At 59.9% G+C, this 26497-nt stretch overlaps 1 protein-coding gene across 6 annotated transcripts; it reads left to right on the top strand.

The window, feature by feature from the left end:
- The first annotated feature begins 207 nt into the window (after window positions 1-207).
- Window positions 208-26450, top strand: POR (cytochrome p450 oxidoreductase). Of its 6 annotated transcripts, none has more exons than XM_084299591.1 (17): window positions 963-1239; window positions 1803-1944; window positions 8508-8691; window positions 15586-15634; window positions 16465-16593; window positions 17211-17360; window positions 18289-18413; window positions 19332-19421; window positions 19845-19943; window positions 20593-20709; window positions 21379-21497; window positions 22872-23053; window positions 23217-23366; window positions 23519-23786; window positions 24421-24566; window positions 24757-24842; window positions 25028-26450. In XM_084299591.1, exons 3-17 carry the CDS (start codon window positions 8522-8524, stop codon window positions 25170-25172), a joined length of 2025 nt encoding a protein of 674 aa, XP_084155717.1. In that variant the 5' UTR covers window positions 963-1239; window positions 1803-1944; window positions 8508-8521; the 3' UTR covers window positions 25173-26450. The 6 variants fall into 6 exon arrangements, with proteins under 6 accessions (XP_084155714.1, XP_084155717.1, XP_084155716.1 ...); XM_084299589.1 differs by lacking the exons at window positions 963-1239; window positions 1803-1944 and adding exons at window positions 2055-2126; window positions 2367-2470; XM_084299588.1 differs by lacking the exons at window positions 963-1239; window positions 1803-1944 and adding an exon at window positions 208-283.
- The last annotated feature ends 47 nt before the right edge of the window (window positions 26451-26497 follow it).

Below are 26497 nucleotides of genomic sequence, written 5' to 3'. Positions count from 1 at the left end.
CTGTCTGTCCGTCTGTGCCCCCATATCCCCACCCCCTCCCCGTCCCCATTCCCCCGTCCCTGCCCCTTTAACGCCCCCCCCCATTTGGCGCGCCGGGGCCGTACCACCTCGGGAAGGACGGGGGGGGGGGGAGGCAAACTTCCGCGGGGCCGCCCCCTCCGGCGCCTCCCATTGGCTGCGCGGCGGGGGCGGGGCGAGGCTCCCCCCGCGCGGGGTCGCGGTGGTGCGGGCCGGGCTGCGCGCGGCGGCGGGGCCGGGCCGGGAGGGGCAGAGCGGGGAGCAGGTGAGGGGGGAGGGGGGGCTGGGGGGGGGGGCGCTATGGGGCGGGGGGGGGGGTTATGGGGTAAGGGGGGGGGGGTTATAGGGTAAGGGGGGGGTCGTGGCTCCGCTGCTGGGGGGTTTGGGGTGTGGGGGGCTCGTTGCTGGGGGGTTTGGGGCGAGAGGACCCCGTTCTGGGGGGGTTTGGGGGGGGGTTAAGGGGGGGTTTGGGGTGCTGGGGGCGTTATTTGGGGGGTGGGGGGCGAGGGGGGGTGGGGATGGGGTGGGCAGGGCCCTGTAATGGGGGCTGGGGGCAGGGGGTGCTGTTAGTGGGGTTATTGGGGGGCTGGGGTAATTGGGGGGGCGTTATTGGAAGGCTTGGGGTGGGGGGGGTCCCACTGGGTGGGGGGCTTTGGGACTGGGGGGCTGCGGTGAGCACAGTCCTATTAATGGGGGCCTTGGGGTGAGCAGGACCCCGGTACTGGGGGGCTTGGGGCGAGGAAGACCCCGGTATTGGGGTAAAACTCCGGTATTGGGGTGAGTGGGGTTGCTGGGGGGCTTGGGAAGAGCACAGTCCTGTTATTTGGGGGCTTGGGGTGATGGGTCCCCATTATTTGGGGTGCCTGGGGTGATGGGACGCCGTTACTGGGCTGCCTGGGGCGGGCTGAGCCCTATTATTGGGGGTCTCCTGGGGTGTGGGGCTCCCCCACCACTGGGTTCCCCCCTCCGAGGGGCTGCTGATCCCTGGAAGCCCCCCCGAGGGCTCCTCCCTGACCTTGCCCTGGGAGCAGGAAGGCTGATAATGATGGATATTGGTGTGATAGGTAATTAGAGGTAATGATTGGGAGAAGAAAGGTGTCATTTAGGGTTTCTGCCTAATCTCAGTGGCCTGGGAAACCGAGGTGGGATTCGACTTTTCCGCCCGTTTCTAAAAAGCAGCAGCAGGTCCTGGGGAGGAGCCAGAAAACTCCAAAGGATCAGGTCTGTGCTTCGAAATCCGGAAAGTAAAACGGTGCTGGTGTCGTGGGGGCAGCTCAGCCCCCAGTTTGGGCTTTGTGGGGTCGCAGCGAGGAGCTGCACGTCCAGCCCTACCCTAGCTGGAAGGCAGCGTGCTGGCCTTTGCTGTAGGTCTCTGAGAAATCCCGACGGGCTGTTGTGCCACGCAGGGCACGCGTGTAAATTAACCTGCTGCAGGTAACGAAATTGGTGAGCTGCCCCCCCCGGAGCACCCCGTGTTGTCCCAGTGCTCGGTTTTCCTTCAGGCTTGTATTTAGTCGGGTGTTTGCTGGGCATTGGGGTGTGCACAGCTCCCGGTGCCTCGTTTTGGGGCCGTGCTGGGCGCCCTGCAGCACGTGGACGTGGCTCTGCACCAGAGCTGAGCGTGCAAAACGCTTCCCCACGCCGCTGGGGAAAGGCAGGGCTGGCACACCGGGCGCTTTCCCCTGATCCTGCGGTGTAAAAAGGTGGGAAAAAAACCCTCGGAGAAGGAACGGGGTGGGCAGGAGGGAGGAGCTGCCACCACCCAGCTGGCTTCACCCTTACAGGAGCCCTGCTCTGCTCCTAAATCTCCTCGTACAACCTCTCCCCGCGGATCGCCGAGGGAAATCTCCTGCCCTGTCATCGCTTCGCAGCCGCCTCCCGTTCAATCAGTAATCCGCGGGGTGGTGCCTGCGCGGGGTTGAGCAAGTGAGTGCTTTCTGCAGCTTTTGCTTTGCTTTTTCCCCCCCCACACCCCAAGCGGCTGCGGGAGCTCGCCGGGGCCCCCGGTCCCCTTTCCTGCTCTCCAGGGAGGCGTTTGGTGCTGCTCGCCCTCCGTGCTGCAGCTCCTGGGCGCCGTCAGCGCCTGCTCGCGGAGCGGTGGGAACGAGGTAACGAGTTTTTTCTCACCCCGCGGGCTGGGGGAGCACCTTTGGGTGCCGGTGGGTCTGTGGGGACGAGCTGGGGGCGGTGGTTCCTTCGCCCAGTTCACCCCCAGCAGGAGCGGGCTGGGATCTCCTTCCATCTCCATCTGAGATGCAGCAAAGGGAGCGTTCGCTGTGTCCCCAGGGGCTGGGTGAAAGATTTCCCCACTCCTGCCATCTCCTCCCCGTCCCTTTTCTCCCCGGCAGGAGCCGAGCAGCCGGCAGTTACCTCCGGTGGCACTGAACTTTGTGCTGTTGCCTGACTCGAGCCCTGCTCCCCTCAGCAGCGCCGCTCGCGGGGCTTGCACGAGGTGAGGCAGGAGCCCTGCGGCGTGCGCCTGCCAGGGCTGGTTTCTGCGGGGTCTGAAATTTCCCAGAACAGAGCAAATAACGGCAGGCTGCTCCTAATTCCTCGCCCGAGTAAACGTTGGGCTCAGCTGTGGGCTGCCCGGTGCTCGGAGCCCTCAGAGAGGCAGGGAGTGCCCGTAGCTCTGGTGGCTTCTCTGAGGCCACCGGTCCAAAGGGCGGCTGAGTTTGATCCTGGGGGCAGGTTATCGAAGCGAGCTGCATCACGTATCGCCCACTTCTGTGCCCACAGTTCTTCTTTTGCAAGGAATTCAGTAGGATTACTCATTAATATCCCTTTCTCCATATAGACCAGGGGATGGGGAGGATCGGAGGGGAAGATGGGGCTGGGTTTTCCTCCCTGGAAAAATCTCTCTGCCTGCGCCAGGTGGCTGTGAGGGGCTGGTGGGCAGCTCGGGGGGTTGGTGGGTCTGTCCTGGTGGCACTGGCTGCCTCCTGCTGAGGGACTTTTTGGGAAACGTGTCTGCCGGCCCGGCTTCGTGGCTTCGCGGCAGCCCCGGGTTTGAGCTAGCTCCAGGCTTCGGAGGAGGAAGCTGGTGAAGCGCCTGCGAGGATTGTGCAAGCCCTGGTTGTGTAACGGGGCCGCGTGTACGATTACTTGAGGTACGAGGAGCAGCCAGGCGTGCAGAGGGGAGGAACAATGGTGTGCCGAGCGTCTTCTGTTCTGCAGGGGCGGCGTGGGGTCGGGGAGCTGTGGCTCTTCCAGCAGGAGAGCTCCTTTCAGCCTGGGTTTTCTTAACTTTTCCTTACTGAAGTCAATCAATAACCCCTCCAAACACGCCGCTCCGATCAGAGATCTGTACTCAGACTTAGGGTTAGAGTTAGGGTTGCTGGATCTGTTTTCGCCACGTCCCTCTGATGCTCACCCAGCAAACCTCCCGCAGGAGAGCAGCGTTAGAGGGCTTTTGCCACCCGAAGGTGGCCTGCAGCTCCTCTCGTCCTGTCCCAGCTTCTCAGCACTCGTTCCCCATTCCAAGCGTGCCCGTGTGGCTCGACGCCCTGGGAGGGGAGGCTGGGGAGCAGGATTAGCCAGCAGAGGAGTTCAATTCACCTGCCCCGTCTCAGGTTTTGTTTATCCCCTAATCCTGCAGGCTTGTTTTTCTCTCCTGCACGCTTGTTTATCTGCGCTGGCTCCTGTTCATCGGGCTGTAGGTGCCGGTGAGATGCCTCCCACCCTTGTGCAGGTTTTTACCTGGGGAAGGGAAGGGACAATGCCTCAGGTCCCCTGGTGCAGCGCCCTGCACTCGCTGCCAGCCCCACGGTGGCGTGCCCATGGTGCCGAGGTTCAGCACCTCTCCTCGTGTTCCCTTCCTGGCTCTCCCAGCCTCTCTGCTGTCCTTGCTGGGACCTGTTGGCCAGAGAAAGCCCCAGTGGGACAGCAAACGCTCCCATATGCAGTGTTTTGCCTCCAAATGCACGCTCCACATCTGTCTCGTGCTGAAAATAGCAATTCTCCAATGTCCGGGCCGGTGTGTCAAGGCCTGCTTGGAAGCGACCTTGCACAGCGAGGAGAGTTTGTTGGTTCTGCCTCACCGAAAGCCCCGAGTTGTGTGTGGGCGTCTGACCCTGCTGGGGGCCTAAAAACCCCTCCTGGGCTTAGTTTGGAGTGACACGTTCCTGGGTGCTGTGTGAGGCGTGGTGGCATTTATCACAGACGGGCTTTTGGGCCCGCTGCTCGGGCTGCAGGCCGGTGCTGTGAAACCGGAGGGGTTTCCACAGGCTCCGGCTGCTCATTTCCACTCAGGATCCCCCATCTGCCACCCAGCTCTTTTCTGGGGCCGTGCCATGCTGAGCTGATCCCTGGCTTAAAGCTGTGGTTATTTTTTTTTTAAGGCTTCTTCTCCATGGTGCCGTACAAGAGCGGTCACCATGAGCCCGCAGGGATGTTCTGGGGCACGCTGACATCCCCGGCGCGGAGCTCCCGGCGCTAGAATCGTGACAGCCGTGCTTCTGCTTTCTGTGCTAACCCAAAATATGTGCTGAGTCAGTGGCACGAGGGTCGTCATGTGGCTGCAGGAAGCCAGAGGAGCGCCGTGCCGAGCCACCTCCCCGGGCACGGCTCCGTTCGTGCCCCTGGCACGGCTTTTGCTGGGAGCCCCACACGGGGAGAGCTGGGCTGAGCGAGCCGGGGGCTCTCTGAGGGTGCTGCAGGTCGGGGTGGGGGTGAATTGAGAACGTTGCTGATCGTAACAAGTGTGGAAGCAGTCCTGTGGTGAGTGTCCTCGCTGGATGCGCCGGTGAGCGGGGCAGGATGGGGCGCTGGGGGCTCGTGTTGGCTGCAGGGCACGCAGCGAGCTCGCTCCTGTGGGTGTGCTTCAGGTTTCGGACCTGTCCCGGTGTCCTGGGACAGCCCAGAGCTCGCTATGTCCAAAAAGCGTCCAAAAGGGGCTCTGCCACTTGATTTGGCTCGGAAAACCCCAAAAAAGCTCAGCTGGCTGTGTCGGTAGGCTCAGCGGTGCGGGAGGTGGATCTGGGGCAGGAGTCACGGGCTGCAGCCTGGGGCCAGGCAGCCACGTCCTGAGATGCTTGAAAGGCATCCCAAGCACTGCATAAATCAAACTCAGCTCGTGGAGAGCCAGCTTCCTGCACAAAGAGCTGAGCTAGCGGCCGAGCTGAGGCTTTTTGGTCTTCAGAAGATAACACGAGCTGTCTGCAACCCTCAGAAGTCCGTATATGTGGTGAGACACTGGTTTTTTTTTGGTGTCATCCCCTAATGCTGCCCCCAGCCGTGTGCAAGAGAGGGAGAACAGCAGTTCCCTTGGGGTTGCTGACCGCTTGTTTTTTTAGGGCACTTCCCCTTCCTTCTTGTTATAATGTCATGTAATACCTCGGTACTGCTAACCAGGTGGCACGGCAGCACCTTTAGTCCCCATGGAAATCCTGGGGGATTAAATCAGCCCCGAGGATCTGCAAGCTGCCGTTACCATGCAAATTCCCAGGTTTGGGAGGCTGAAAAGTTGGGGAAAAATGCAGCAGAGCTGCTTCGCTGCAGCCTTTCTGAACGTGTGAGTGGTTTGGTACCTCACGTCCCAGCTGAGATGGGTGCTGTGAGCATAAACCAGGAGCAGGAAATTAAAAAAAAAAGTGGGAAGAGATTGAATGTCTGCCTTATCTTGGCCGAGAGTACAATAAACACTGGGGATGAAAGAGCTGGCCTTGAAGCTGATGGAAGGGGAACTCGTGCATCGTGCGTTTCTTTTCCCCCTGTTTAAAAACCCAAAAAGGCCGATTCCAGCGGGGTCCTTCCTGCGCTAGGGGGAGTGGGCTCCATGAGCCGTTCCCGTTAGGACAGCCTTAAAAAAAAAAAAAAGTGAAGTCTAATTCCACATCCTCTGCCTTAATTCTGCTAGACCTAAGCAAACCCTTGTGTCATGCTCGTGCCTCTGACTTTTGCAGGGCAGATACCTGATGCTGCTGTAGAAACAGCAGTGGGCTTGTGCCGGGGAAGGGTTTTGTCCAGGAAAGGGGGCTGAAGATGGGGCTATTGCTGGGGATAAACGTGCTGGCGTGGCCGTGGCTGCCCCGAGGGGAGCTGGGCATGTTGTGTGTCCTGGAAAAAGCATCCTGAAGGCTCGGAGGTGTTCCTGCAGGCAGCTGGGTGCTGCTTCCCCCGCAGAAGAGCTGGGGGTTTCCCGCGTGTGAGCAGCCACTGAGGCTCCCTGGGGAAGCCCCCATGGATTTTTTTCTGCTCAAAGACGTAAAAAGCAGCTCGAGAGCTGAGCAGGAGCCCGGGCTGTGTGCGAGGGGGCGGCTGCCTGGCGGGGGCTGAGCTCTTCCTGCAGCTGAGCCGGGGTGGCAGCGAGGAGGAGAGCGGGCAGGGAGAATTTGGGGTTCGTCAGGAGGGGAGGCAACGAAGGAGCAGCACCTCCAACACTTCTCCTCCGCGGTATTTCCCTCCCTGGGTGCCAGTGGCTGGAGCAGCTGGGAGCAAACGGGGAGGAGGAGAGGAGGGAGCCCGCGGGGAGCTGCTGGCACCGGGTTTCCCTGGCCTGGAGGTTTAGTCTGCGGCTGGGCAGGAGCACAGCCAGCCCTCGCCTGGCTCCGAGACGCAGCCCCTCTCCGAGGGAGGGAGGCCGGGGTGCCCTGCCCAAGAGGAGCAGGCGTTTTGCTCGTCTGCAGCCGCATTGCTCGCATTTTTCTTCCCACCCCCTGCCCAGTGCCATCTCCGCCAGCCCAGTGGCAAGCGGGGAGCTCTGCGGTGCTTTAGTGCCTTTCGTGGTGTGCTGTGCCAAGCTCCTCGCTAAATTAAACTCCTGGTGGGGCTGAGAACCTGTTGGGATGTAGAAATGCCCAGGAGCCCGTCCGGGATGGCAGGCAGCAGGCTGTGGGTTCCCCCGAGCTATGCAGGAGCTGGATGCGTCCTTAGCAGGGGTAGCGACAAGCAGGCGGGGTGGGCTGGGGTAAAAACCGGCTGCTGTGTGTTTTTTGGGGGATAAAATGATGGGCTGGAGGGAGAGCCTGGGTGTAGGTTGGGCAAAGTGCTGTGAACAAAGAGTTGGTGGCTGGTACCTGCTCTCACATCCCACAGGATGCTGCCCCAGGGAGTGCTTCTGAAATTTTGGGGTCCTTTGGTGTGGCTGGGGTTTGATTGGGATCAGCACCTGGCAGCAGGGCACACGCAAGGGGAACGGGGTCAGAGAGCCACCTCTTCCTCCTGACCTCCTGCGTTCCTCTTCCAAGACCTTCCCCCGTCTCCCTCCTGCCCTCTAAGCATCACCTTCTCTTCCCTTCCCAATTCCCCGAACCTGAAACCTCAGCCACTTTTACTTCCCAGCCCAGGCACAGCCTGAAGTTTGCTGCTTCTCCCTCGGTCCTTTAGGAAAGCCACCCAGGAGCTCCTCTCCTTCGGGCCCTGGCGTGCCGAGCCGCGACCCCTCCTCTCCTGCCCTGCCACGTCCCATCCGCGGCTCTGACTCACTGCTGCGTGCGAGTTCAAATGTCCATGGTCTCCCTCCCGGCTTGGCGGGCTGCCCGAGCCCGAGGAGAGTCACTTTGCCCCCGCCAATCGAGTTTTGAGTTAATTATCTCTTTGCCTGGACAGAGTGTGCCCTTGCGTGCCCAGAAGATAATGCTGCTATCGGCGCCGCGGGCAGCGGGGTTCAGAGCCGGGCAGGGCAGGGGGAGGGAGCGAGGGGTGGCTTGGGGGGGGGGGGAGGACGAGGCCACAGGGCACTCGAGGGCTGGGGACGTGTCCTGGGTCCCCACACACCTTGGGCATGGCCGTGGGCATGGCCGTGCCTTGGTTTCTGCCTGGTGACCTGCAGCAGAAGCGTCGGCCCTTGGTGGGGCTGGGCAGGGCGGTTTTGGGCTGGGAGGGCTCTGCTTAGTCCTGCCGGGCTGCTGGGTGAGAAAATGGGTGAGGAACACCCTGGGAGGTGTCCCCAAGGAGGTGGCGGCTGTCCTGAGGGCATGGGTTGGGTGCCTTCGTCTCTTCTGTGAGCCAGAAGAAATGGGGAAAGGGAGTCGTGAATGGATGAGTTAAATGAAGGCTTCGGCGGTGTGCTCGCTGAACGGGGGAAGGGGTGGCTCGAGGGGGCAGAAATTAAACTGGGGAAGGGAGAGGGGGTGGCGGGGGAGCCAGAGGCACGAATGGACGGGGTCTGCGTGTGGGGAGGGGGAGTAAGTCAGGAGTGTGGGTGGTGGGGGGGGCGGTGGGGGCTCCCTGCCTGCAGCACGGGGCTGCTCCAGCGGGCTGGCTGAACGGGCTGGAGTTACTTCTGCTGGGTGCAAGGGGAAGGGACGAGCTTGGCAGGACGGTGAGCCACCTCGGGACGTGAAAGCACCTTGCTCAACGTGAAAGCACCTCGCTGAACGTGGTGGAAGCTCTCCAAAAATGCTGTGGGGCTGCCTGGTGCTCCTGGAGCTGAATGTGTAGCGGAAAAGCACGTTCCCAACAGCCTTCAATTCTGTTCCTCTGTGCCCGTGTGCTGCTGCAGGCATTCATTCAGTTCTTTCTCTCTCCTCATTTCTCTCTCCTCCCAGCCTCTCTGATCGCCATGGGGGACGCAGGCATGGACGCGCCTCCCGCGGGCAGCGTGCAGCAGGACTCCTTCTTCAGCATGACCGACGTGTTCCTCATCTCCCTCATCACCGGGCTCTTCACCTACTGGTTCTTCTTCCGCAAGAAAAAGGAGGAGATCCCCGAGCTCCCCAAAATCCAGACACTGTAAGTAACAACTCGGAGGGGAGGGGGGCAGCGGCTTTCTGTCTTGGTGCCAGTCCTCCTGGGGGCTGGGACTGCAGGATCCCAGGAGCAGAGGGCTGCTTGCTGTGTCTGAGGGTGGTTAAATGGGATTTCCAGCCTTTCACTCAGTTGTTGCTGCGTTTCCCATTGCGCCCGGGCCTCACAGAGCTGCCAGTGGGGCCTTGAAGGCTCCGGGAAGAGGCTTAGCTGGGTTCTGCGGGGTTTCCAGATGTGGGATCTTTTTGAGCTGTGCGTTTCCTTCACAATGCTGAAATCCCCGTGGAAGAACCAAGCTCCAGTTCTCTTACCCTGCGCTGTGGCTCAAATCAGTAATTCGTCTTGCCAAGCGAGGCGAGAAGAGGCTTTAAAATCCCCTGGCTGCACTTCAAAATGCTCCGGGATTGCTTTGGCTGTTCTCTTCATTTTCTGATAAGTCACAGATAAATCTGGAGAAAGACGAATTTGTTCTTAAGCAGGTTTCTTCTGTCGGAAATCTTATCTGCTCTTAGCTGTCAGGAGAAGAAACAGGGCCTTGGGAACTGGGAGATAGTTTCTGGGCACGAGCTGCTTGGCAGCTCTTACGAAACGTGCCCGGCTTTGCTGCCTGGCCTCTGCAGCAGCAGGAGGCTGGGCTGGGACGGGGAGAGGTCCTTGTTCCACCCCGTCTGCTCCCAAGGGTTTAGGGCCAGGAGCGAGCTGCGTCAGGGGAGGTCTGGGGGAGGTTGGTTCTTCGCCTGGCACTTACAAAACTCAACATCAGTTTTCTTGCTGGCCTTTTTAGCCCATTCCTTCTGTTTCTCCTGGGAGCAGGGGGCCTTGCGTGGATGGCACGGTCAGTACAGGTTGCAAACCCTGCCCCAGAGAGCTCGGGAGCTGGCGTCGTGCGGTACCATCCCTCCTGGGATCCGCTCTGAGGATGCAGTTTGCCCCGGGGCAGAAAGCCAGCTCAGCGTTGGGTCTCTGCAGAAGCTAACCTCTGTGTGAGGTGAATCCTCTGTGTCCGTGGCGCTGGGTGCAGGCTCGCTGCAGGTCCCTGCTGAGCTGGGAGCCGGGTGGCCGTGCAGCCGCGAGGGGCAGGGCTGTGGAGGCTGGATGCTCACAGTAGCTCCGTGATTTTCCACACCCTGCTGCGCCAGCGAGGTGTCCTGCATGAAGGGATTTTTTTTTTCTCCATGAGGCACTGCTCTGGTAAGAAATACCTCCCAGTCCTTGGTTCCAAAGCCGAGCACAGGGGTCGCAGCCCAGCAGGGGCAGGAGCTGCCCGTGGACGGGTCAGGCGGGGCCGTTTGGTGATGAGCCAGGGCACTGCACAGGAGCCAAGGCATTTTGTACTCCTGTTACCCCGTGTGGACACAGCATGAGGTTGCGGGCCTCTTATCTCTTTTATCTCTTCTTGGCTTCTGTAACTACCTCAGTGGGCTGTGCTCCTTTCAGGGCTCATCGCTCAGTGTGGGTGTCGCGATTCAGGCTGTGGTTGCAAAGGGGCAGGTTTGGTCTCATCTCCTTGGTCAGATCATGATTGCTCTGGCTGCTGGGCAGAGCCCTCTGCTTGAAGGCTGGCCTGGGGTGCCAGGTCTTTTGTGAAGTCCCTGGGTGATGGGAAGAGCAGCATACACCTGGTGATAAGCTGTAAGGCAGGCTGCACGCACCGGTGCGCGTTTCCTGGGTGGAAAGGGTTTGGGAGAAGAAAAATGTCCCTGGCTGCAGTACCACGTGGCAAACAGGTGTGTGCGAGGCTGATAGCAGCTATCAGTGAATGATTCCCAGCCTTATCTTGGGCATTTGTTTTGTTGAATCAGTGAAATACTTTCCCTCCCATGCCTGCAAGAGCGTGTGGATGTGTGCGTGCGGATCCGGGACCGCGACGGGCACGGCCAGAGTGCGAGCAGAGCTGAGCTGGCTGCAGGAACAGCACCAGCAGCTGGAAGTTAGATCCTGACCGACCCCAAAACTCCCATCCTGGCTGTCCTTGTGACATCCCACCAGCACACGCAGCTCTTCCCCAGGCTGCTGTGACCTTGCAGAGAAGTGGCGCTGCGGAGGAGCTCGCCAGGCACCCCAGGCGTCTCCTCCTGCCCCGTTGTGCTGCGGGACCCCGAGCTGTGGGCACCATTTAGGGACTGCCTGGTGGGTTTGCCTACGCTGTGCTGCCTCCTCTGCCTGGCAGACAGCTGGGTGCAGCTGCTGCTTGTGAGCTGCTGGGGAGGAGCAGCACCTTGTGTCACCGACAGCCAGGCTGGAAGGCCGTGGTGCTCCACACCTCGTCTGACACGATCCTGTTTTGGCAAAGTGACAGCCAGGCAGGTGAAGAGTGAGGAAAAAAAAGCCTTGAAATAGGTTTTTCTATACAGGAAGCCTGCCCCTGCGGCAGCCCTGGTGTGGGCAGCACGGTGAGATGAGGGCAGCACGGACCCGTCGTGGGTGATGGCACATCCATCCCCTGGGGAGGGGACAGCAGCCTCCTGCAGCTTGGGCAGTGTTATTTCATGGCACGTTTGGGTCTGGGAGGGAAATGCTTTGGGGAAAATAAGCTTGTTCAGCCTTGGATTTCCTTCCCTGGGGTGGGGCTTCCTTGCTGTTGAGCAAGCAGATGAGGAAAGCAGGTCACTGTGGGGCAGGGCAGGGAGGCCTGGACACACGGAGGCAGAGGAGCCCTTGGCAGGGGCTGTCTCAGGCTGACGTGGAGAACCTTGGCCTTCGGAGGTGCTGCCTTGCTTCAGCACTTTCCCTGCAGCTGCACCTCGACTCGCCAAAATGTCCCGATGTGCCTTATCTGGGGGACGGTTTCTGTCACGGCCCTTTAGCCCCCAGCTTCAGCCTTGAGACTGGGGGACAAAAGGGTTGGATAGGGATTCAGATGCGTCGTGAGGGGTGCTGCCTGAATGGGTTTGCTGCAAGGTGTGAGAGTGCAAGCAGAGGCTCCATCCACACGTGGGCTCTGGCACCGTGGTGCCCTCCTGGGGCTTTTGGGAGCTGCCCACACGCCTCAACCAAGCTAAGGCACAAAGAAAATGCCTCTGCTGCTGACTGTGGAGGAAGAAATGCACAAAGTCCCCTGTTCTGGATGGGATCTGGGTTGGGTTCACTTTCTGTGGCCCCGCACAACCACACTCTCCCTCTGCCAGTGTGTCTCGGGTCCCAGAGAGGGGACAGAGCTGGGACCAGGTACAAGCTCCCTGCAGGCAAGATGTGGTGTACCTGTGCTGTGTGACGCACGTGGCGCAGCCCGGGGTGCTGCCACTGAGGATTTCTTGCATTTTGGCCATTTTCAGAAGTAATTGAAGCCACTGGTGTGTTCCCAGCAGCCTGCTCTGCAGATGTCCCCGGGGAGAGCAGCTCCAGCTCCCCGTGCACCCATGGTGAGGGTGGCTGTGTGCCCTCTCGGTGGCATTACTGGGGCATGCACTCCTTTTACTATTTCCTTCCCCTTGGCCAGGCCACCTCTGCGTGTTCCTCAATCACAGATTTCCTCCCTCCCTCCCTCGTGTGCCTGCAGTGCACAGATTGCTCCCCTGGGGAGCCGTGGCAAGACCCTGATGGGCGCGCTTGGTGTCAGCCCCCCCCCTCCTCCTCCCCCTCGTCTTTGACGTTGTTTGGGGCAGAAAGGGGCTTATCTCAGCTCTGCAGCTACACAACCCCCTTCCCTGGTGCTCGCCGGGTTTCCTGTGGCAGGAATCGCTCCAGCTTCTCGGCCTGATCAGCTCTCTGCTGCCTGCGTGCGTCAGAGGCAGAGACCCCCTCCGATTTCATTGGGATTGGGATCCCGGGGAGAACAAACCCCTCGGGGCCACCCCCGGCGTGGCACTGCCACAGCTGCTCCCGCCGTGCCTGGAACCCTTTCATTCAGCTGCGACGCCGACTTTTGTTTTATTTAAAAAAAAAAAGGAGATATCTAAAAGCAGCTGGATACAAACCGTTTCCAAGGTAACGGGGCCGGAGGAGGGTTTTGTGCCCTGTCCCCCCCCCCCTTCCCTGCGCTCCATGGGGACGGGAGAGGGACGAGCGCTGCGGGGAATCCTGGGAGGTCTGGTTCCCTGCTCCTAATTCCTCGCTGCCCCTGCTGCCAGATGTTGCTGCCGCGGCTCGGGGCCGCGCGGATCCGCTCGGGACCTCCCCGAGCTCCTGCTATGACCCGCGCCGGGACCTCTCGCGCCGCCTCTCTTCTCCTTAACAAAAGGCTGACGCCCGGCTTCGGCGCCCGGGGGGAGCGGAATGGAGAGGCCTGTCCCCGAATCCCCACCGAGGAGCTAAGTTAGAGCCTTCCCCCAGCGCTCCCCCCGCAGACACGGCCGCCCCGGGACTCTTTGTTTGCCTGCGCCCTCGCCATGGGATGCGCCTACTCGGTGCCAGGAGAAGAGGCGGCCGTGGCCAGGTGAGTTCGTCTGCCCCACGAAGGGGGTGGCTCGGATCAGGGGGGAGCTCCCGCTGCCCCCAGGGAGCTGCTTGGGCAGGAGAGTGCAGGGAGAGCTGTGCTGAGAGGCATCTCGCTGCCAGGAGGTCCCCGAGCGCAGGGAGAGCCGTGCCAGGAGGCACCTCGCTGCCAGGAGGTCCCGGCTGTGGTGCCTGAGACAGAGCAGTTTGTGTCCAGGTTGGTTTCTCTTCGGTATCTGCGTGTGCCTTCAGTAGGCAGGACATTTTGGGGGGGCTCTCGGAAGGAAAGGTGTTCAGCTGAACCGAGCCCGAGGCTTGATGGAGCGGAGACTCTGATAACGTTGCTGAGCTGCCGGTGATTTCCTCCCCTTCTCCTGAAATCGAACCGAAAGGGAGCTCTCTGGGCTGCGGGCTCTCACCGAGGGCTTGCAGCCTGCACACACTAAGCTAAGAGCTAATCCCCTCTCCTCCACCCGTCACTCTTTCTAACTCTCTTACAAACGCTGCCCCGAGCTGTCAAACTCTAAGAGCGGTCGGTGCTAAAGATGTGATTTTCTGCTGCGTTTTCTTTTCGTTCTCCGACTAGTGAAAACGAGCGTCCTTTCTGTCTTCAGGATCTGTGCTTGGATTTTCAAGCCGCCGTGCTGAGGCGGTTTCAGGGAGTCCTGTAGCTCTTTTTTGCAGAAGCCAGACTCGTTTCTTCTGTGCCCGAGCCGCAGGCTGCTCCACCACAGCCCCTCGGTGCGGGCTCGCCTCCTTTGAAAGCCGACCAGCTCCATGCGTGCCCTTTCCTCTTCTAAAGGGAGCTCACTGAAAAGATCCCAAACTCGTTTTTTTATTTTTTTCTCCTTTCTCTCCAAGCGTTCTGTCTAGCTGCTGACCCAACAGCTATTGTAGCTGGATCTGATTTCCAGGGGGCAGTCAACCAAAGGGACGCACCCGCGAGCCAGGAGCTCAGTGAGAGACGAGTCTTGGGAGGGGGCTGTGGGGCACGTGGGGGGCAGCCCATGGGGCCTGTGTCCTGGGGGCACCAGGAGCAGGGCTGGGGCTGCTCTAGAAGGTGCTTTCCACGTCCCTGTCCCCAGCAGGGTACAAATGACAGCATGGGAAGGCTGAATGGGGGCACAAAGTGGCTCTCCTGGGAGCACAGCCTCTATGGGAAGCTTTTTTGGGTGGTATTCACCTATCTTCTGTGCATGCTGTATGGGAATGTAAGTGCTGGGAGCTGTGGGGCCTGGTTACGGAGCTCCTTGTGGGGTTGGGGTGCTCGGGGGCGTGCTGGGTTGGACGCCCCCCACCCCGCTGCTCCCTGCGTGCTCTCTGCGAGAGCCTGCGCACACCCGCGCGGATCCCCCCCTCCGAGCCACGGGGTGTAGGAAACTGTTAGTGAGCTCTGCACATTCTCACATGGGCCGGAGCCAAAACCATTTGTTTTTTGCCTGGAGGCTTCTCTCTTCCCACAGGAGACCCAGCCTTGCATTCTTCCATTGTGAAAGAGAAATGGGAACGGGTCCCGCGTTCCCCTCTTCCGCAGCAGGGCAGGCAGCAAGTGAGCTCCTGGCACTTGTCCTCCTGCCTTGAAGAGGCTCCGGTGGCAAATCTGCTGCAGCCACATGTCCCTGGGGGTGCCCAGCTTCCAGCAGGGCTGGGTTGCTCTCATGCTGTGCCACTAAAAGCCCATAAATGTGCTCAGGGCAGTCGGGTTCTCTTGGCGTCCCACCTAGCAGGGTAGCCGTAGCAGAGCGAGCTTCTGCCTGGCTGATCCTGACACCGGTGTGGTTCATCCCTCCTTCAAAGCAAAGAAAGCCACCGCCGTGCCCTCTGTGCTGGGGACAGGAGCCCTGGTGTGGGACTGAGCACCGCAGGACCTCGAAGGGCAGCAGTCGCCTTGCCAGCGGCTCCGATCCGCCGCGGAGCCTCTGTGTGTCCCTGGGGCTCCCGGCTCTGGGACTCATGTCTGGCACGCTCTGGGAAGGTCTGTTTTGAGGTCAGAACAGCTGGTTTTTAGCCTTGTGTGACTTCAAGCTTGGAGAACCCGCCCCTGGGGGCATGGCTGAGAAGCAGAGCCTGCCTGCTGCACGGGGGGGAGGCAGGGAGCTCTCCCGTCCCTCCTCTCGCACCGTGGCTGAGCCCCCGTGGTTAATCTGAAGGCATCCTCACATCCCAGCTCTCTGAGGTCCCCTCAACCTGCCCAGTGGTTACGGGGCAGTTTTCAGAGTTAAAAGTTCCCTGCTGCCCAGGGCTGAGCTCCTGGGCTCCTCCTAGCAGCTCGCTGTCCTCTGCTCCATGGCTGTGTGTGGAGAAGCCACCCTGCAGCTGAGCTGAGTGCTGGACAGCCCTGGGACAGGCTAAACACGTGTTTGATGGGGAATCTCCCTGGAATCTCCCTGCTTTGGAAGCCTTCCTGAGACCTGAGATAGGTTGGGGAGCTCTTTTTTCCCTACTTGCTTATTCCTGACCTTAAAGAGTGCGCTCGTCTGAGCGGGGATTCCTCCTGTCTTTCAGGCCACCCTCGCCGAGAGACAGCAGCTTCATTGAGAAGATGAAGAAGACGGTAAGCTGCCTGCATGCACGCTGTGCTGGGAGGGTGACGGAGCTGGTGGCATTCCCTTTCCCCTGGGGACTGCCAGCTGCCAGCAGGGGGGACCTGTTTGTCCCCAGAGACGTGTCTGCTGCAAGGGGCGCCCGGAGACGGGGAGGCAGGAGCAGCTCAAGCAGTCTGTGCACGGGGGTTGCTCTTAGAGAGAGAAAGTTAAAGTGACAATTGGATGCAAGAAAAAAAAAGAAATGTAACATGAGATGGAAGTCAGGAGGGAAATGGCAGGGACTTCAAAGTCGTTGGCTGCCAGCTGTGTGTCTCTGGGGCTGGTTCCCGAACCTGGCTCGCTCTGAGATGGGAATTGCACACAGAGCTGGCAGCTGCTGGCTGCTGGACTGCACGCAAGAGGAGGCAGAGGGAAAAGCAGGGGCTGGATACGTTTTCCATTTTACATCAAAGTAGCTGGCTTGCTGCAGAGCAGGAGCTCCTGTGCTCGGGCACTTCCCCAAAGCTTTGGCAAAGCTGCTCTCATCCAGGGAGTTCCCCGCTTCCAGGAGTCACCGCGCAGCCTCGAGGCTGAGAGCAAACCTCGAGGGGTTGAGGGGTTGTCCTTTGCTTTGGTTTTAGTCTGCCCCGAGTCACCTCGGAGATGAGCAGAGCGATATTCCTGCTAACAGCTCAGCCTTGAGTCTTCGGCCACAAACCTGGCGGCAGCCCCTGGACGAACGCAGGCTCCTTCCAGCTGCAGGGCTCCCGCTCCCAGGCTTCTGTGACGAGAAGCACTTCCTCTGTGCCTCTGCCAGATGAGTAATCACCATTTAACGGGGATTTCTTCTTCTCTCCAGGGACGCAACATCGTGGTTTTCTATGGCTCCCAGACGGGCACGGCGGAGGAGTTTGCCAATCGCCTCTCCAAGGACGCTCACCGCTACGGCCTCCGCGGCATGGCAGCAGACCCGGAGGAGTATGACCTGGTAACTTAGACACGAGCACGGCCTCGGGATAGATCATATCCATCCAGCAGCCCCCAAAAAGCAGACAGAACGTGGCCATGGGACTGTTAGCAGTGGTACTTAGAGGAGCAAAGGAGATTGAATGAGGCGGAGAGGTGCTGAGGTGGGCTCAGTCCTCATCAGTCTATGGATTTGGGGTGAACTCTGCAACGTGTCTGAAAAGGGAGGGTAGCCTGGGGTGTCTGGGAGCCGTGTCACACTGCTGACAGTGTGAAAAATGCTCCACGTTCATTCTGTAGTCAGCATTGGTCCCGTGGGCCTGCAGCAGTCTGGCACAGAGGCACTGATGCTCCGTTCTCAGGATGGAACAACAATCCTGTCCCTTACAGCCTAGACAGAAAACCCAATCGCTTTTCTAGTGGGGCAGAAGTGCTGATTTCAGCCCAGTGAGGGTGTGGTTGGCTTTATTTCCCTTGCCATTTCAGGTGGCTTCGGCCTTTCCCCAGCCCCTGTTGTAATCAGTTTGACGTGACGTGGTGCTGCCCTGTGCACCGGGGCTGTAGCTGTGCTGTAGGAACAGCTTTGCCCGATAACCCTCTCGTGGGATCCTTGGAGCTTTATTCTCTGCTGTGTTGCAGTCGGACCTGAGCCGCCTCTCCGAGATCGACAAGTCCCTGGCCGTGTTCTGCATGGCCACGTACGGGGAGGGCGACCCCACGGACAATGCCCAGGACTTCTACGACTGGCTGCAGGAGGCAGACACTGACCTCTCGGGTCTCCGGTTCGCAGTAAGTCACTTCGTTCCCGTTTCTGCTGCGTTTGGGCAGGAAAAGCCAAAACCCCTCCACTGTGAGCTGCTCCGTTCCAGTTTCTGCTGCATTTGGGCAGCAAAGCCAAAAACCTTCCGCTGTGCTTGCACGTGGCTTGGGTACAGGCACAACATGATGCCTGTGCCTCGTCTGGATGCGGTCCCTATTGTCTCTGTCTGCACAGATATTTGCAGGCACGTATCTGGGGGCTTTAAACGCAGCTGCTGGAGCCCTCTCTCCACTCCCTAAATCATGAGGGTTCGCTGGCGATGCCTCGCCGCAAACAGCCCAGCAGGCATCGAATGTAAGGTCTGTAAATGAGTTACAGGCTGCTGCTGCTGTTCAGAAGCTAATTGAGCAGCCCTTGGCCAGATCTTCTCCCACAAATTAAATCACTCGGAGGAGTGCGTGGCTCTTTTCCGGTGCCGAGCTGAATAATTGGCGGAGATGCAGCCACCTCACCTAAAGCCCAGCCAAGTTCCTTAGGCTGCATGACAATTGCAAAGGAGGGGAAAATCCTCCGCTGGAGAGGCGAAGCTGCTCGGCACAAAGCAGCCAGGAAGCGTTCGCTGGGCGGTTTGTGGGAGGGGGGGGGACACAAGTGGTCTGCTGGCAGCTCAGACCCTTACTGGCCCCTGGAGGAGCTGGCACGGGCAGCTCCTGCCTGCACGTCCCCTCGCTGTGCCTGAATCCTGGCTCAGAGCAGAGCTGCCAGCTGAGCAAAGCCAGGGGCAGGTTGGAACTCAGAAAGTTCACAAATAGCTGGTAGGGACCCGGGAGAGTTACTGCTGTCTGCCTGCTGCGTTCCTTATCTCACCATCCTTCGCCTGCTGCTGGCCAGAGGACGCTGGCTGGCCGGGGGAAATGCCCTCCTTGCTTCTCCGTGCTTATCAGCGTTCTCTTCCAGGTCTTTGGGCTGGGGAACAAGACGTACGAACACTTCAATGCCATGGGGAAGTACGTGGACAAGAGACTGGAGGAGCTTGGGGCTCAGCGCATCTTTGAACTTGGGCTGGGAGATGACGATGGCAAGTGAGTGGCTCGGCTTTAGGGGCGGTCTGAGCTGGCTAAAGCAGCGTGGAAAGGACCTTGGCAGGGAGCTGGATCTACTGCTGAGGCAGAAATTAACTCCTCAGGGCTGGTTGTGGTAGCTGGCGTGTCCCTGAGTGTGTGCCTGGTCTCTGTCCTACAGAGATCAGTCAGATCCCGGGATCCCTTGAGCATCCTGGGGAATCCTGAACCTGGGGAAATCCCACATCAGCTTTAAATGACCGTAGCTGTGTTCTTTGCAAGGCTTCACAGCCTCTTCTGCCTTTGCCCTCCTGCAGCTCCCCTGATATCCCAGCCGTGGATAAGTTCCTCCATCCCCGTGGAGGAGCCAGGCTCCATCTCCTTGTGAACTGTTTGTTTTAGGGTAGAAGGCAGCACTGCCCCAACTCAGAGGTCCAGAAATGATTGTCTGTGCTCACCTAACACCCTTCTGGCAGGAGCTTAAGCGTGGAAATTACATCAACCTGTGGCCTTGCCTCCAAGGACTGCAAGATTTAATTAGAGGGCTGTGCCACGTGTGGGAGGCTCTGAGTCTAGGAAAATGAACCTTTCCAGGTTGGAACCTGCCGTGTAGGAAGGCGACTTAATGGCAGGAGTGGGCAAGGGGGAGCTGAGTTGGGCAAAAACCGAGCCTGAATAACAAAACCCTCCTTGGCAGAGCGCAGAAAGGAGGGGTGGGTGGTGCAGCAGGCGTCCCTCCCATCCCCTTCGTGCCCTGAAGATGCTCTGAGACTGGTCTGTGGGCACGTGGAGGTACCAAAACTGCCTGGCTCTGAGAGCAAATGGTGAAGGAGGAGGTTCAGAGGGATCTGAGACGGCTCCTCTGGGAATGCTCCTCTGGGAATGCCCCTCTGCTCCCTCGTGGGCAGCGTTACTGAACCCCTCTTCTGCCCTGCCTAGCCTGGAAGAGGACTTCATCACCTGGAGGGAGCAGTTTTGGCCGGCCGTGTGCGAGCACTTCGGGGTGGAGGCCACAGGAGAGGAGTCCAGGTGGGTGCCAGAGGGATCGACCCCCTGTAAGGGGTGGCTGCAGCATCAGGCCTGGGCCACTGCCCAATTCCTGCGGGCTGGGGGGCACACACGGAGCAGGTCAGTGAGTGGGGCTCTTTGGACTGAGCCTGTCCTGGGGCAAATTCGAGTGCAGCTCTGGATTTCTGGTTTGAAGGGTGGATGTGCTGGGTTTATTTCCTTGGTGATACTCCCAGTGAAGCAGATGTTTCTCCTTTTGGGCTTTCTGCATCATCTCCGTGCTCGCTCATGTCTCAGGAGGGATGGAGGGGTGAAAGTGGCTTTTGTTTTTTTTTTTTTTGTTGTTGAACTGTAGCAAATCCAGCAAAGCAGGGGATGGCTCCAACTGTACCTTGGCCTTCCCACTTTGACTTTTTTCCTCTTTCCTTTCCCCGTTTCCCCCAGCATCCGCCAGTACGAGCTCGTGGTGCACACGGACGTGAACATGAACAAAGTGTACACGGGTGAGATGGGCCGCCTCAAGAGCTACGAGAACCAGAAGCCGTGAGTGCCAGGCTGCCCTAGACGGGGTGTGCGTGGGTCAGGCCTCAGCTGCTGCTGTTCCTGATGTTTCAAACACCACAGGCAGGGGCATTTTGGCAGCACAGCCGTGGGGCAGATGTCTGCCTGAGAGATGTGGGCTCAGATCTCCCCTGGGACTCTTGGGGGTTTCCCCAGTTAATGAATCATTGGTGTTTGAGAAGTCAGCTGTGTTCACAGGCGCTGTTTTGGCTGCTAAGTTCCCAGCAGTTGTCTCGAGGTCAGTCTGGAGCCTTTCGTCCCCCAGAGTAATTAATGCACGATGGCTGCTTGCAGCATTGCTGTGGGGAGATTAATTGTGTAAATGAATTCCGACCTGAAATGTCGCTCTGAGACGTGACACTCCCTCTAATCCCCTGTTGCATCACTTGTTCTTCACGGGGTAGGAGCTGTTGACTGCTGGGCTGTGCTTACAAGGAAAATAATCTGTTTTCTTTGCCAGCGTGGGTAGCAGGAGGATCGTAATTTGTTTCGTGCTGTGGTGTGCTTTGAAACAAGAGCCAGGGCAGCCCCGTGCTCCGATGGTGGAAGCCTGCTCTGGAGCATTCCTGGATGAAAGCGGTGCTGTGAGCCCGCGGGAGGGTAACCCAGAGGTCCTTGTCTTTCCTTCCAGACCTTTTGATGCCAAGAACCCCTTCCTGGCTGTGGTTACGGAGAACCGTAAGCTGAACGAGGGCGGAGAGCGACACCTCATGCACCTGGAGCTGGACATCTCCAACTCCAAAATCAGGTAGTTGCCCACGGGAGGCTGCTCCCCTCTTCTGGCTGGAGCCAAAACTTAACACTGCCCCCTCTTGGCGCCTGGACCACATCCCAGGTACTCCAAATCAGGGTTTTCTCCCACCTTTTGGGCTGTAGCTGGCCACCCTGAGCCCCTCCATAGCAGGCTGCGCATCCGTCCCACCTGGGCAGTGCCAGCTGAAGGAATTCCCTAATTCAAAGGAGAAGGGGGCAGACAAACTGTGAGAGTCAGGAACTGGGGATGGCTCATGCCTGTGTTTGCTTGGCTTGGATGTACGAGCATAGGGAGCATAGGCTAGAGCCCTGCTCTTCAGCCCTCCTGCTGGCTTAAATTCATCGGTGTGCTTGTGAGAAAGCACAGGGCAGGGAGCTGGCCTGTCCTTGCTGGAAGTCTGGCCTCATTAAAGTCTCTGGCAAAGCTGCAGTTATCTTGAAGCTCCCCCATAAAAGACTGGGTTCTTAAAACCAGTATTCCCCAGTGGTCCCGTGCTGCTCTGCCTGCCAGACCTCTGGGGTCTGGCCCTGCAGGTGCTGTGCAGCAGCTCAGCTCTGCTGTCCTGCTGAGCCCCATCCTGCTCGTCCTCCAGCTGAGCAGCTCGGGCTCAGCGTGGGCGAGAAGTGCCAATTTTCATCTCTTCTCTTCCTGTTTTTGTACCAGGTACGAGTCTGGGGACCACGTGGCCGTGTACCCGGCCAATGACTCATCCCTGGTGAATCAGATCGGCGAGATCCTGGGCACGGACCTGGACACGATCATGTCCCTGAACAACTTGGACGGTGAGTGTGGATCGCCCCTGAGCATCTGCAGCTCTCCTTCTGCCACGGCCTCTTGTCCTTGCACCAGAGCAGAGGTCAGATCCCCTTCGGGGCTGAGGCAAACGGGGACATCCCACGGCCTCTCCGAGTGCGCAGCCATTTAGCGGCAGCGGCTCAGAGCCTGCTGCGAGCCAGCCGAAGTGGGTCAGTTGTGAAATGTCCTCGCTGTGCCCATCCAACAACAAGTTACGTAACAGCACGCTTCTAATCACGGAGCGCCAGCCCACCAGAGCATCCCTCTGCTGCTGCTGCTGCTGCAGCCCCAGAGCTCGGGAGGAGCTTTGGAGCCTGAAACGCTGGTGGTGAGCCCCTGGAGGACGCACAGCCCTGGGGACGGAGCTGCCGGAGGAGAGCTCTTCTCAGTGCTGATTCAAAGAGCTTCTCTTGGGCATCGTTTCCAGCAGAGCTGGCCTCTGGCAAGAGGGAGCTTGCAGCTGCTGCCCATCTTGCTCCCGAGGCGGTGAAGCCTGCGCCAAGGCATCAGAGCTGCTGGCCCGGGAGCAGGCTCTTGGTTTCCAGAGAGCAACTGGCTTTAATGCGCTGCTGGAGCTCTGTCCTCATATCATCATTTGTGTCCCTTACGGTGCTCTTAGTTTGCTAAATTGAACAGCTTCAGCCTTGGCTGCTGCTGCTTCACCTCCCCAGGGGGCTGTGAGCACAGATGTCCGTGGCCAAAGGATGCTTCTGAGGGCAGGTCTGACGGAGGCATTAAGAGCACGAGGCCAAATTAGCCCTGCAGAGCCCCCTCCTGCTGGGCCTGGCAGTTCTCTGGGTGTCTCTGCCCTGAGCTCGCCCTGGGAAACCTGCTCCCCCCTCTGTCTGGACCCCAGGCTCCGAGCACTGCTGCTCTCCAGGCCGAGGGCACGCCGTGCCTTCCACGTGGCCTTCCCAAGGTGTCTGTGCAGTGACGCTTCCCGTGGCAGGCAGGGAACAAAACTGGGGGGCAATGAAGTACTTGGGGGCAGCGGGCATGGAGCAGGACGTGTCACCTGCTGCTAGGTCAGCTGCACTCCTGCTGCCCCTGCCCTGAATGTTGCTGCCTGTGGAAAACAGGAGGATGAGCTGAGCCCTTGTCCTCTGCAGCGTGTGGATGTTTCGGGTCAGTGTCCCATCCAGGTGACACCTGTGACAACTGTGCTGGAGCTGCTTTGTGGTGGGAGCAGGGCTTTGGCCAAGAGGCTCCTTCAGCCCTGGGGCTTCTCTCTCTTCCCCTGCTGCGTCCACCTGCTGTACTGCACACAGCTGCTGGCAGGAAATCTCTAATTTAACAAATAGTTACTGGTTTACTTTTTTTTATTATTATTTTTTTCCTCTTTCCTCTTTCATCTCCTCCAGAGGAATCCAATAAGAAACACCCCTTCCCCTGCCCCACGTCGTACCGCACAGCCCTGACGTACTACCTGGACATCACCAACCCGCCCCGCACCAACGTGCTCTACGAGCTGGCGCAGTACGCCACCGACAGCAGCGAGCAGGAGCGCCTCCGAAAGATGGCATCGTCCTCTGCGGAGGGCAAGGTGGGAGCTGCAGCCCTCCCTGCAGAGCTGCTGGGGTGAACTGGGGCTGGGGAGGGGGACCAGAAGGGGATGTGGGGCTGCTGGGTGCCGTGTGTGGGGAGCTCTGGGGGTGTTTGGTGGCTGCGTGGGGGAGTCACCGTGCGTGTGCCCTCCTCTCCCGCAGGCTCTCTACCTCAGCTGGGTGGTGGAGGCCCGGAGGAACATCCTGGCCATCCTGCAGGACATGCCCTCGCTGCGCCCCCCCATCGACCACCTGTGTGAGCTGCTGCCCCGCCTGCAGGCCCGCTACTACTCCATCGCCTCCTCCTCCAAGGTGAGCTGCGGCACCACGGGGTCCCTCCGTGCCCAAGAAAAGCGGGGTTACCCCGACCTGTGTAGGGTCTGCAGGGGGAAACTGGGTGTCCCACCCTGCAGCCAGCTGTGGGGGCTCCCCGTCTGCCTGGCTCTGACGTCCCCTCCCCGCAGGTTCACCCCAACGCCATCCACATCTGCGCCGTGACGGTGGAGTACGAGACCAAGACGGGGCGGCTGAACAAAGGGGTGGCCACCAACTGGCTGAAAAGCAAGGTGCCCAACGAGAACGGGAGCAACTCCCTGGTGCCCATGTACGTCAGGAAGTCGCAGTTCCGCCTGCCCTTCAAGCCCAGCACGCCCGTCATCATGATCGGACCGGGCACTGGCATAGCTCCCTTCATCGGCTTCATCCAGGAGCGGGCCTGGCTCAAGCAGCAAGGTGAGCGCCCAGAAACCTCCCCGGGCAGGAGCTGCTGCAGGGCTCTGCTCTGCGGGGCCGGCCAGCGCCTCCAGCCTGTGCTGGCCACACGCTGATGGGTCAGGGACGTGGGCCTAGCAAAGCAGGGGCTGTGGAGCTGGGTGAAGAGCTGCCAAGTGCTTTATCACAGCACCAGGATGCTTTGAGCTCTTCTGGCTGCAGAGGATGTTTGAGGGGCAGACAGACCTAAGGCAGGTCTTTGACCTCTGCCACCACCTCCCCAAATAGCCACTCGGGTCACTTACACTCATTTCTAACACGTGTAGCTATTGAATGAGCTTCTTCCCTCAAATAGAGGCAGCAGCACAGCTCTGCCAGCCCCGAATCACAGGATCATTAGGTTGGAAGAGCCCTCCAAGATCACCCAGCCCAACCTCTGACCTAACACAAGTCCTCCACTAACCCATATCCCTGAGCTCCACATCTAAACGTCTTTTAAGTACCTCCAGGGATGGTGACTCCACCAGTTCCCTGGGCAGCCCGTCCCAATGCCTCACAACCCTTTCGGTAAAGAAGTTTTTTCCTGGGCGAGCTGGACAGGGGGAGGTGGGGGTGGCAGGGCCGGGGGATTAACGCCTGCCCCGTGACCCCGCAGGCAAGGAGGTGGGCGAGACGGTGCTGTACTACGGCTGCCGCCACGAGCGCGAGGACTACCTGTACCGCCAGGAGCTGGCCTGCTTCCAGCAGGAGGGCGTCCTCACCCAGCTCAACGTCGCCTTCTCCAGGGACCAGGCTGAGAAGGTACCGCTCCTGCCCGCTCACCGTGGTGCTGGGGGGGGGAAATGAGGCTGGAAACACGCAGCCCGCTGCCAGGGAACGGCCGTGGCAGTCCCGGGAAGCCCCAGCTCCTCTGGGTGAGCTGTGTGCCCTGTGACACCTCCTGGGGGCACGGGGGCTCTGCCCCTCTCACATCCCCCTCGTTCCCTGCCAGGTTTACGTTCAGCACTTGCTGAAGAAGAACAAGGAGAACATCTGGAAGCTGCTGCATGACGGAAATGCTCACATCTACGTGTGCGGGTAAGTCGAGGGGCGGGGAGGGGATTTGGGGAAAATATTCCTGTTTTTTGGCAAACGGGCGTGACTCAGCTTACCCCCTGCTCCGTGTGCTGTGCTGAGCAAGCCCCCCACATCTGGGTGTTCAGAGCCAACCAGGGCTCGGTGGCCCCGTGTCCCCACCTCGCTCACGGTCCTCTCCTTTCCAGGGATGCCCGCAACATGGCCCGGGACGTACAGAACACTTTCTACGAGATCGTGGCTGAGTATGGGAACATGAGCCAGTCCCAGGCCATGGACTATGTAAAGAAACTGATGACTAAGGGCCGCTACTCTTTGGACGTCTGGAGCTAAGAGCGGGGCTGGTGGGGCCAGGGAGAGAACGGGTCCCTGGGATGGGCCTGTGGGAGGCAGGAGGTGCCTGCCCGCTGCCCCCGTGGGCGACTGCCCCGTCCCCAGCCTCCAGCGACCCCGGTGTCACCCCCAGCCCCTCCTGGGCCGCAGCCGTCTCCAGGGCAGGCTGGGTGGAAGGGGCTGAGAGGGGCAGGGGGGTGGCTGGGGCTTTGTCCCCGGTGTTCACCTTGGGGTCGGTGACAGCCGAGGGACGGGTGGCACCGGGGGAGCTCTGGGCTCCTTCCTGCACACGAGGTGCTGCCTTATTCCTGGTGCTGCCCAATTCCCGGAGCCCCGGGGCTGGCAGCCGGCTGCTCTGAGGAAAAGGCAGAGCCAGCGCCCAGCTGGGACCCCGCAGGCACCCCTCTCCTTCCCCTGCCGCCCTCCTGGTGGCTCCTGTCCCCTCTGGAAGAGACCTGCTCTGGGGTCACGGCTGCCGGGGCCCCGCTGGCTCCCGTGGGTCCTGCAGCCGCCGGCTCCCCTGTGCCCAGCCCCCTCCGTCATGCTGTGTACGCTCATTTTTTTAAATACTATTTTTATTTTAACATCTTTGTGATTTAATCATGGAAAAAAAAAGAAAAAAAAAAAAGAACGAACTTTTCAGGCTTTCCAATGACTGTAAATTATTTAAATATACTCGCCCTTGGAATAAAAACACTGTTTCTGGAGCTTGCTTCCTGCCCTCCCCTGCACCCCCTGCTCAGCCGAAGGAGGCAGAGAGGCAGGAGCAGCCTCGCAGCCTTCCCTGCGTTTCCCTGCGTGGAGGGGACCCGGGGAAGAGGCAGCAGCCGTGGGCTCAGCTGGCAGGAGGCTCGGGGCAGCTCCTCCCCGAGGTGCCAGGCGCAGGCAGGGAGGTGAGGACAGCAGCAGTGCTCAGCAGGCGGCTCGGGACGGAGACACGGCTGCACTGGAAATGCTCTTTGGTTTCCTGCATTTCAGGAGTTCCCTGCAGTAGTACCGGGCTTTGGGGACGCTGGATCCTGCCCGGGGTGTCCCTGCTCTGGTGGCACGGGGCTGCTCTGCACAGCCCTCCCAGCCCCAGCGCACCCCATGCTGGTGTGGGGGCAGCTGGGGATGGGTTTCCTCCCTCCCCACCACCTTCCTGCCACAGCCAGCCAGGCCCCAAGTGCAGGGCAGAGCCTGCAAACTGTGCCATGACCCCAGCAGAGCGAGGCAGCGCCTTCCCTTTATTATTTCTGCACGTGCATCCTGCAGAGATGCAAGCCCAGGGTGCTGCTCACACAGCTCGAGTAGAGCCTGGGGCAGGCTCGCGGTGCTCCCACCCC

This window comes from Netta rufina (assembly GCF_964035555.1).
Source record: "Netta rufina genome assembly, chromosome: 21".
NCBI lineage: Eukaryota > Metazoa > Chordata > Aves > Anseriformes > Anatidae > Netta > Netta rufina.
Note: the sequence above shows the minus strand (reverse complement) of the source record. Positions and strands in the feature narration are given on the sequence as shown.